Genomic DNA, 12,165 nt, shown 5'->3' with positions numbered 1-12,165 from the left:
GCCAACAACCATCTTTTGAAGTTTACAGTTTTGAACAGTTAAAATGAACGTGAACCGAACGTAAACCGAACGTGAACGAATATAATTGCAATATTTTTTTTGCGATCAACTTGAACCGAACCCGAACGAACACGAACATGAAAATATAATATTTTTCGAACATAAACTGTTCAGTTCGGTTCAGTGGGCACCTCTAGTAGGTGGGTATAAAGGCTCTTCGTCTTTTTTCTTTGTCGTGATGACAACAAATTATGGTACTGCCAAATTAGGGTGGTGGTGGTTGTGGTAAGATGGAATTACTTTTCTCTGATATGTTTGCAAATAGACGTCTTTTTTATTCAATACCTCCAGCAATTGCTTTGATGTGTTCTAGTATGATTTTTTGAAACTTAATGTTTTTATTCCATTTCGTTTCTTTTTATTTTCACGTAGAAAACGGTGTTGGTGAAGTTAAGTTATAAGTTCTATACAGTTGCCCCTTTTACTCGAATTAAAATGCACATTTGAGTTTGACAGAAGACTCACTTTTTCGCCAACTCATTTTCAAATTACAAAGCACTTCATCTACAATGCTTAATTGTAGTAATTAATCTTTGCGATTAATAGAAATCTTATTTTTTCGAGATCTAAGAAATATGGTAAGTATTTTTCGTTCACATAATGTGCTTTAATTTGTTTTTCTTGAAGTCAATTCCTTATAGTCAATTTTTCCAATGATTCCAGATTCTAGATTTATCGACGATTTTCTGTTTTGGTTGTGTACGCTACTACTACTACTTACACGGCTAATACTTTCCAAGGTTTCGGTATTATGAGCGTTATTATCGGTGGTTTTAATGAATTCATGGCCATTTGTTTCTACATATGGTTGATGATTGGTTTCATTTAACATACGACTACAGCACGGCATTTCTTCTGCAGAATCAATCACAGCAGATATTGTCAATTGAGTTGATTGGGTATTACCTGAGAATATTTAAAAATAAAATTCAAAATCTAATAGAAATAATAAATAATGATTTGAATACAATTGCTTTTAATTTAAACCCGACGTGATTCAAGAATTCTGGACCAAAAAAGTGTAAAATCGAGTTTGTAAGATTTGACCCCATATGAGGCACTGAAACTTGGTCTGAAATTCTTGGAAAAAAAAAACCCGACCTCCGACCCCCTTAAAGGGTAGGACGACTTGGAGGGCAGGGGTCCAAAAAAAATTTCTCTCGTCATTCTGAACAACTTTGTAGTACATTATTTTTTGATCCGATGAACTTTTGAAAAATTGGGGCACCCCCAACCCCCTGGGAAAAAATTCCAAATTTTGCTCCGATAGAAATTTTTCATGTTTTATCCCCAACATACCCCCCAAAGGTTTTTTCAAAATTCCCACCCCCTAAGAGTGGCTCCATTATATGCGCCACCGTGTATAATAATTTGATCACCTTGCGGCTCTGTTTTTATTAATTGAGGCTGGTTTTCCAGGTCGGTTTGAACAGAAATATCGACGGCGTCATCACCAACTGTATTGTTTACAACTCTGTGACTAAGTCGTGAACTTGATCCAGATTTTGTAATGGCTGATGATGTCATTGAGTGAAAAGTTTGGCTACGAGTTCCTGAGAATCGCATATTATGTGGTGGGCGGTTTGGGTCCGTAGCTGCTAACTGAAACAAATTCGAAATTTTCCGAACTAATAAAAATTGATCTTGAATTTCGGCAAAACATAAACTAAATAAATTATTAATTATTATATTATTATTAAATAGGTGCTGTATAGAATTTAGAAAACGATAGATTTAGAAACAAGAGAACAACAGTGACAGTAGTAATTAGTGTATCGGTGTTAATGTAAATTGGGCAAAAATTTGGAGATTGACTTTTCGTTCGAAAATATTTTCTCATTTCATTTCTGCATTGAATATATTAAAATCCAATGTATTATTTTTAAAAATGTATAAATTATGTGCCAAAATTGGTCAAATTTTTTCAAATAATAATAGTAATATCTAAAATCCCAGTAACCGAATATAAAGTGTGATGTCACAAAAGTTATTGGATCGTTTATTTTATAAGAACTCCTGTTTGAAATCAACGGAAAAACACACTCGCTCCCACCTAAGGGGTTCCGACTTATACGAATGTTCCATATTCGAGCGAATATTTCATATATATATATTGCAAATGGAAACGAATGGTCGCGAATGTTTCATACACATTTTGCGGATAGCGCATATGAAAAGTCATATTTTTACATTCAAAAAGTCAAAGTGACAGATTAGGTGACAGAGATTCAAGCCGATATTGATATTTTTTTGGTAATATTAAATGAAATTTTTCTAAAATGGTAAATAAATCTTTGCCTCTCGTAATATAATCACTGTAAACTGTGCCTTGTGAAAGGTTTTTATTTTCATTGACGTAACTTTCAATTTCTTTTATATTATCTGAATTTATTTCTAAAATCTCACTTTTCAAATCGAATACGGCTTCTAAAATAATATTCAACAAATAATCTTGTATTTTTTTCTTCAACTGTTTTTCAAATTTTGTTGAGAACAATGACATTGTGTTTGAAACTGCCACGACAAACTGAACACAGCAATGTGTGTGTACAAATGTCACACGACAGTTTGTCGCATCTAGCAAGACGTATGCGGCATTCGCGAATGGTTGCGAATGAAATGTACGAATTTTCATAGATGTTGATGCGGATGAATATACTTTACTTCGTATATTTCATGTATGAATAGGAAAATGTTCATATATTCTGTATAAAATGGCATTCGCATATAGTAAAATGCCCTTAGGCTCACACATAGAGAAAGGCCTTCCGATCGAATTATAAGAGCTCTTCGTGCAATTGTTGCTGGAATGTCCAATCGTGCTGCTGCTAGAGATTTTAATGTGCCCAAGGGGCGGAGATGATTGAGACTCAAACATGTGCTTCTTCTTCAAAACAATACATACACAAGCATCACATGTACAGCAGAAGTCAATAAGTCTTCATCACAGAAACGAAGCTGAGTAGCGCGCGCATGTATTTGTGTTTGCACTGCTGTTATGGCGTATACTTTTGATGTTTGTGAGTTAGTGTGTATGTATTGTTTTGAAGAAGAAGCACATGTTTGAGTCTCACTCGTTCGGATGTAAATAACATAGGCATTTCCAGGCCATGAATGTGCCTAAACCGACTCTGCATCGTCATGTACGAGCTAATGCAAGACAAAACGTTGAAGACAATACATCGCGTGAAAATTAAATCATTGTCGAGGAAATGGCTGGTACACAAGAAACACCAGACCCAATAGCACCAACATCGATCGCACAAGGCCCAGTACCATCAATATCAGCTGCCCCAAGCTCAGTACCGTCATAATCGAACGCACCCAGAGCCAGTAGCAACAGCATCGACTGAGCCAAACTAAGTAGAATCAACTTCGTCTACACCGCAGCCAGAAGTATCGGAATTAAATGCAAATATCAGTCAAGTGCGAACAACGCTGTTCATTATTAAATCAACAGGTGGTCAGACTGTATGTACTTTTCATTATTCAACTCATTTTCAATTTTTTAATACATTGAATTCTAGGGGGTAGACACACATTTTTACTATACAAAACTAAAAGTATACTAGAAGCTACTAAAAGAATATTTGTGAACAAATTTTCGTATTGATTCTTCGACCGATCCAGACAAAATACATTGCCAATACACAGAAAGAAAAAATGTGGTATTTTTTATTCAATTTTGGTAGATTTAATATAAAATTAACCAACAACGGATTAAATTTACCATTTTTGACATCTCTGAGGCATATTTTTCAAAAGTGACTATTTGTTGAATAAGTTTTACCAACTGCTTCATTACATTTAACAACTTTTCGAAACCACAGATGACGCTAGCCCATGAATTTGGTGAATGTAATGAAGCAATTGGTAAAACTTATTCAACTGATAGTCTCTTTTAAGAAATATGCCTCAGCGATGTCAAAAATGGTAATGTTAATTCGTTGTTGGTTGATTTTATATTAAATCTACCAAAATTGAATTAAAAATACCACATTTTTTCTTTCTGTGTACTGTTTTTATGGTGAGATTAACGGTACATTTTTGTAAACAAAATATTTGCGTTCAGTGAGAACAATGGTTTCTATTGTTCTCCGTATAAACGTCTTCACACTGGCAATGCGATTCATTTGGCTCAATACTAGAAATACTAGCAGAATATATGCGTTTTTGTCTGTATACTAAAAGAAAGTAGAAGAAACTAAAAGAATCTCAATAAATATTAAATGAAACTAAATATAATAGAAATTGGTGTCTATCCCCTAGATTGAATTAATAAAGAGCAAGCTCTTGAAGATTATATGTTGCATTCTTTGAATATTTATTTTGGACTATCAGCAGTCGATGCACGCAAATTGGCCTATTTGCAGTTCAATTGAAGAAATTCCACTGCCTTCAGTCATAGTCGAAATGTCACACAATCGGTCTGATCAAAGTATTATTGCAGATACCATTGCCGACATCAACCAAGAAATGGAAGATAGTCTTCCTCGAATGGGTACGACTTCAACACCTCGTAGCTCAGTTTTCGATTTGTCAACCATGCTTGAAAATTTGAGGCCATGTCCGAAAGGCACCAGCTCGCAAAACAGCAACATGCAGCCGAAAGCCACAAAAAGGTGCTATTTTGACTGCGGACGATACTTTTGAAGAGGTCCAAGCACAGAAAGAAGCGAAAGAGGCAGCAACAATGCAAAGAAAAGTAGCCGCTTTGAAGAAGAAGGTGGAAGCTTTGAAGAAGAAGGTGGAAACTTTGAAGAAGAAGGTGGAAGCTTTGAAGAAGAAGTTAGAGGCTGGACTGAAGGTAGCAATGACGCAAGCATGGCCGAGCAAAAAGAAACCAGCTCCCATGACACCGAGCCGTATCAGCAAACGACGCAAGACAGTCGCCAGCTATGCCCTTCCACCATCAGATTCAGACTCAGAATGAATTTACCTTATCTTTTATCATTTTTTTTTCACAAAATTGCATCATTTACTAAAAAAGTTTCACAATTTTTTCTTCATATTTTTTGATTTTTCCACTATTTTTCATTACTTTTGTAACTTAAAAAACTAAGAAAAATGAGGACTTATTAGGTCCTGTCAATGTACACCTTATATGCGATTTACTAAAAAAATCTAAGAAAAATTAGCAATACTAAAGCCCGTGTCTCCCCTAGATTTAAATGCATTAAAAACTAGCTTAAATCATAGTTAAACCAAGCGGGGTTGGCGTATATGAGATTGGGAACTTTTTTATGCGAACGCAGCTGATCAGCGCCACCTCACATTAGTTCGAATTAGATCGAAAAACTGAATTTAATTCTGTAGCATTGAAATGAAAAAGAGAAAAAACAACAACAGTAGCACGGCCACACAGAGCTGTACATCTATGCGTGCTGATGCATACATACACATATACGCTTTCTTCATTCTTTCATTCCATTGTTATACGTATCTCACTGGTCAACAGATCTATGTAGCCATGTTACTGTTGTTGTTTTTTTTCTCTTTTTCGATTCAATTCATTGTAACTAAATTGAGTTCAACTATGGAATACAAGATGGCACAGATGAGGAGAATTCGCATTTTGTCTCTTCATAGCGCTCACCGCTTGAGTTAAACACTGTGTCTGATTTCTAATGTTTGGAAATACAATTGAATCGGCGAAAATGGAATGAAAATTAAAGGTGCGTCGATTCGCCCGCACATTTCTCATTTTACGCCAATAGAATAGAGCAAGGGGAAAATCGGTACTGAAATACTAAATATACTCAGAAGTATTGAAAAGTACCGAAAAGTACCGAAACGTATCAAAACATACCAAAACGTACTAAATAGGTATTCGTTTCAAAAAAATAGTGAATAATTTTTTCATGTTTTCGACTGTATTTTTGGTATAATGCACAAAAATATCGAAAAACATTTTTTCACTTTTTTTGTGCATTATACCGAGTCTCCGAGAGTTTCATACAAGCTTGCCATGTAACACCAAAAAGACAGTCGAAAACACGAAAAAAATATTCACTTTTTTTTTGAAACGAATACCTATTTGGTATGTTTTGATACGTTTCGGTACTTTTCAATACTTCTGAGTATATTTAGTATTTCAGTACCGGTTTTCCCCTTGGAATAGAGTCACTAAAACAAAAAAGTGTCTTCTACAAAAGTTGCGTATTAAAACTAGCTTTCAAATGATACCTTGCTTTCTTTTTTTTCCTTACAAACTAACCTTCGAGATATGAGCCTCAAAAGCCCCCACTTCCCCTATATATCTTTAAAACATGAACTATAACTTCGAACAATAGAAATAAAAACGAATCATATTCATTTGAAGATTTAAAGTGTTGTCCGTTTCGTCATTTTTTGGTTTCACTTCTTGAGCCAACCGGAGCAAGTAGAACGTTCAAAAAATGATCGCTGATATATAGTGGAAGAATTTATTAATATGCCCTTAAATATAGAAAGTTAAATCGTACCCGATTAACACTTAGGCCACCGGTAGCATTTCGAACATTTTTATACGGCTGGAACAGAACCAAGTACACCTTCGGTAAGAACAAGCACGTCAACGATACCGTTGCACTTATACTTAAGCACATACATATGCTGGAGACTTGAATCTAAAATGAGAAAAATCGAAAGAGTTTTTCACTTGCATCATTTTAATTCAAATGCAATCTGTGTAAAAGGGACACAACATTCTACTTGATGTAAAGTGGTAATAATCTTAATAAATTGAATTTTCTATTAGTTGTTCAAAGGAAGAATAGTAGCGATGCAAAAACATCAACGCAAAAAATGAAAGCACCACGCGTAGAGCACAAGAAAAAAGCAACGAGAAGAATGGTATGGGTCGAAAACGGGCGATTAGTACAAAAACTTTCACCAAAGTTTTGCATTAATTTGGAATATAATGAATAATTTTCAATTATTTCTGCTTCTTCGTTCTTTTTATTGTATCGTAACGTGATAAATAGTAAGAAACTACCAATTGCTATTTCAATTTGCTTTGAATACAAAAAAGAGAACATTGCTTGGTCGCTTTCTGAATATCTTCGTTTTGTTTGAATGTTTTGATGTAAATGTGATTCAATTGGATTCGAAATAATTTTTAATCACTTCATAAAAACTCAAACAAAATACAAAAGTTTTAATTGGATGGAATCGTACGATTTTCACCATACATGGGCACATGGGGGTTCTAAGCCCGGATAACCCCCCTCTTAAATTGTCTGAGCTAACACCCCCTCCCCCGACAGCTGCCGAGAAATCTTCCGATTTGCTAGGGATTTTTCACAGAAAGTGAAGACCTTTTTTTGCTAAACAACTTTAGAAATGGAAGAAAATCTTCAATCAAGCCGGTTTTGCCATGGTTTTCCGGACCAAATTCTGGTGTTTAAAGTATTTTCATGAACACCACCCCCTGTCTGTAAATGTCTCTTTGCTAAAGACGCACCATGGGTGGAACTTATACCACATTGTAACTTTGACCAGCATGCTTACAGCTCGCTGTATGCACATATTGGAATAAATGTAGGTCTCGTAATAAATAAATAAATAAAAATATATTTTTCTCATGGCTTTTATAGACTTTTAAGCACGGGAATGGCGTGTTTATGAGAGGCATGGCGACATGCCAAACCCTAACGCGACCTAGGGGCTACCTGCTTGAACCATACATTTTGTATTGATGATCTCACATTTGTAATTAACTTGTACTATTGTAGATATTGAAATAGTTATAAGGTTTAATCCGAAAAATGTGTAAGGTTTTTTGTCTCCAAATGTATATTGCATGGTTTTCCCTTTTAAGTGCACCATGTGATTTCTCCTTTGACAATCACTTAGAACTGTATACAAAACTCTATAGGGGTTGCCTTTGGGACTATACATTTTCAATACATATATTAGATAGAAAAATTTATATTACCTTGTAATCGTTATTCGTTCCGAAATAAATGGGCAAAAATGCCAACCACACTATACATGTCGAATACTACAGTAGAGAATAATTTTTTTACATAAAATGTGATCATTTTTTGTCAATTGCTTATTTTATATGAATGACCTAGAATAAAAACAGTTTGTGAATTCTGGTAAAAGTGTGGAGTTTCATGAGACGTAAACTCGAGATATAGCGACTTTTTGCCAGACTGTGTGTTTTGTATGATTTCAGAAGGCAATACCGCAAACCATCAATACAGATGCATGAATGCTGCGTAATACACGGCATCGCTATTGCGGCGTAATGGCACCGATTTCAATACGGTATGCAATGCGTCAAATATCTTAAACTTAGGCATAGCCTTCTGCAATCATACAAAACACACAGCTTGCTTTTTGCTTAAAAATTTATGAATATACACTTAAATTCGGTAGTTAGTTGAACTAGAGCTATTCTATACAAGGCCCATTTAATATTCTTTATTTATTTATTTGGTTTTAACAAAGCTGACACATTTTCTGTATCTTCATGAATTTACAGGCAGAAGCACTATAACTCGAATTCAAGGATGGATATTAATTCAAAATATTTTCGAATGTCTGGATATTAATGCGTAAATAATAGAACTGATTTTTGTGGTGTTTGTAGCAATGTACACTAGGGTGTTTCCACATGGAAAATATCAAAAAGTGGCTAGCATCATTTTGAAGAGCGTAAAATTCTGTATAAGATCATTTGATTTTCGATGCTGATTGGTCGCCGATGTCACTTCCTGGACTAAAAACACATTTGTGAATTGATTTCATGTCGCATTCACGCCAGAATCTGTAATTAATGAAATTTTAAGATTGAACAAAATTAAAAACATGAAAAATAATTTTAATATCAATATTATTGCTTAAATATTTAAAAAGTAACACAAAAACTAACAATTTTACCACAATAAACCAAAACAATGCAAAATTGCCAATTCATTTGACACATAACCTGTCATTTGTCATGCGTGAGCGAATCACGCTTCAAATGTCATTCTGTCAAATGAATTGGCGAATTTGCATTGTTTTGGTTTATTGTGGTAAAATTGTGAGTTTTTGTGTTACTTTTATTAATATTTAGGCAATTGTTTTGATATTAAAATTATTTTTCATGTTTTTAATTTTGTTCAATCTTATATTTTCATCAATTACAGATTTTGGCGTGAATGCGACATGAAATCAATCTACAAATGTGTTTTTAGTCCAGGAAGTGACATCGGCAACCAATCAGTATCAAAAATCAAATCATCTTATACAGAATTTAACGCTCTTCAAAATGATAATAGCCACTTTTTAATATTTTTCATGTGGAAACACCCTAATGTACACACAGAAAATGTATTTATTTACTGTGTGTATAACCATAACAATCGCTTCTATTGCTTTCGCGTTAAATATCCAGATATTCTGAAATATCTGGGATAAATATCAAGGGCAAAGCAGTACTAGAACAATGACTTTAGAACAATGTATAGAAAATAATGTCAACCATGCGTCAACTCTACCAATGCAGAGTAGCCGCGTTGTTTACGTCACAGTATCGTACTTCTCTTTTCTTCGCACATTCGTACGTACAGCGAATCGAAGCCATGTTTAGCTGTAGGCGCATATTCGATGTGTTTACAATTTCAGGAAAATTAATTATTTATATTCATATTGAAAATTTGTTTATAATAAAAAATATGTTAAAGTTTTTGAAAACAAGAAGCAAGACGAATTCAAGAAAGAAAAAGTACATTTGACATTGTTTTTGTACACACACAGAAACAAATATTCGAGTACGCTTACTAGCAATTACGGTGTTAGCAGAGAGTCTACCCCTCAAAATGAGTTACGCACTCTATTTTACTCTATTTTTTTTTGTTAATTTTATCCAAGTGAACGCATCGTAGTGAAAGAAGAGATACATGTGTAGTCATATGTACGTTGAACGCATGCGGCTATGACTACACATGTATTTCTTCTTTCATTATGATGTATTCACTTGGATGAAATCAACACCAAAAATAGAGTAAAATAGAGTGCGTAACTCATTTTAAAGGGTAGACTCTCTGCTAACACCGCAAGTGCGAGTAACCGTACTCGAATATTTGTTTCTGTGCATAGCATTAGGTGGTATTAAGTGGCATTATATGAATATTTTTTGGCATTAACTTTGCATTAGAATCATTATTCAAGTACTGCTTTGTCCCTTGATAAATATCCATCCAAAATATATAGACTGGTCACATTTAAACACTCAGTTATGGTAAATCTCGATTTTTTGTACTGATTTTATTATATTTCATTTCTTCCACTATTACCAAGCGCTTTTATTCTAAGATTTTCATAATTGTGTAAGAAATAAAACCAAAAATATTTTTTGATTCACCATTGTAAAGCCAATATATTTAGCTTCATTGAAGTTTTCCGGAATTTTTCTTGTTTTGAATGCATACAGTGTACACAGCAAAATCAGAACCATATTATAAACAAGTGACATAATCAATGAAAACGTTGACACCTTGCACGTGAGCACAGCGGTTAAAGGCTGCGGATGAATTTCCTTGACGTCAGGAACCTCATACATTAACCAACCAGCCGTTCCCACCAACTGAACACTTACAATACCTAAAAAAATACGGAGACACATAATGATAGTACGGAAAGGATTTCATTGAATCTATTCTAATGAGTACAAGATATAATGGCCGAAAAAGAAATATACAATGAAATTGAAGGAGAAATAACTGCATTTACATACACAGACAAATTGCTATTTGTGATATTGGTGATGTATAAATGGGCCTTGACACCGCTTTGACACCACAATTGAATATTCTTGAGATTCGGTTGGTTTTTACGAAAATAGCACTGTAGCAAAGACTTAGGCACAAGCCCAGACCAACTCGCAACAATGCACAGCGAATAACAGTTGGACGAGCTAATATAATGAATGTCATTACGTAACAAAGACAAACTCCAGTTAATAGTACATAGCATAATTCTCGTCCTGAGGCCATAATAACGGGGGTGTGGTTAAATCTATAATAAAATAAAGTAGTATTTAAATAGGAAAATGTGACTCATCATAACGAAGTAAAATGAGAACGCTTGTACATATTTATATATTTTTACAGGGTGGCGAAGAATAACTGTATTTTTTATTTGGTCATAAAACACATCTTTTCAGTTAAATTATGTAATTATTTTTGCATTTCTTAAAGAAAGACCATGGAGCGAGTCACCAAACTAGAAATACTAGAAAACTAGCACATGACGAAGCCAACTTCACGTTAATGTGGGTACAATTTGTACGTAAACAATCAACTTCACGTAACAGGAGAAATAGGTAAAACTAGCTAAAAGTAGATTGCGAATGGCCCTTTAAGGAAGACAATATATTTTGAATTGACTCGCCACACTGACAAAACTAAGGTTATGATTTTGACAACATTGTGTTGTTAATTCTTACATTCCAATGAATTTTGTGAAGTTTCCAACGATTATATACATCTCGAATATACCAGCGACGCTCTTTACAGTGCGTTCTTACTGATGCTCTTCTGAATTTCTTTTTATTTATCTTCTTTACATTGTAAGCAGCGATGAAGAAGAGCTATTTCATACACAGCAACAAACACAGTACGAGTAACGAACTACAAATCTAGTAAGCATTGCATTAGTTCTTGTATATGTTTCGTATGTACTGTGTTCGTTGCCGTGTATGATAAAGCTCTTCTTCGTTGCTGCTTCAGAAGAGCGTCAATAGCCCACACGCTCTGTACTCGGGATTCGTGTATTCCATTGTATGTATTCACAATTTCAACAATCGTTGACAACTTCACAACATTTGTTGGAATGTAAGCATTTACAACATAATGTTCATAACGTTAGTTTTTTTAGTGCATATTTGATTTTCTATCCTTAAAGTACTTATAACATACAGTAGGAGCAATTATATATTGTTTCAACTTAGAAAGCGGGTACTTGCTTTAATAATAATAATAATAATAATAATAATCTTTATTCACCGCCAAAACTGGCTGAATCATTTGAGTTTTTACAATTTTTTATACATTTGTTGGTGGGAAAAAGGTATGAATCAGTGATACTATGGTAAACATCTGATCACCGTTAAAAACCACATCTTTTCAA

General features: G+C 34.2%; 1 protein-coding gene across 1 annotated transcript; it reads right to left on the bottom strand.

Annotated features, from left to right (window-relative positions):
• Window positions 1-205: 205 nt before the first annotated feature.
• Window positions 206-11,052, bottom strand: LOC116351180 (metabotropic glutamate receptor 2-like; the record flags this gene model as incomplete). The annotated part of the gene is made up of 6 exons (XM_031783260.1): window positions 206-966; window positions 1,440-1,662; window positions 6,525-6,668; window positions 7,979-8,044; window positions 10,400-10,638; window positions 10,772-11,052. Coding segments are annotated over 6 exons (1,252 nt in total), but the record flags the coding sequence as incomplete, so codon positions are not given.
• Window positions 11,053-12,165: the final 1,113 nt, after the last annotated feature.

Source organism: Contarinia nasturtii, unplaced genomic scaffold (genome assembly GCF_009176525.2).
Source record: "Contarinia nasturtii isolate CC-2019 unplaced genomic scaffold, AAFC_CNas_1.1 Cnas_scaffold_4830, whole genome shotgun sequence".
NCBI lineage: Eukaryota > Metazoa > Arthropoda > Insecta > Diptera > Cecidomyiidae > Contarinia > Contarinia nasturtii.
The sequence above is the reverse complement of the archived record's forward strand: the minus strand, read 5'-3'. Positions and strand labels throughout refer to the sequence as shown.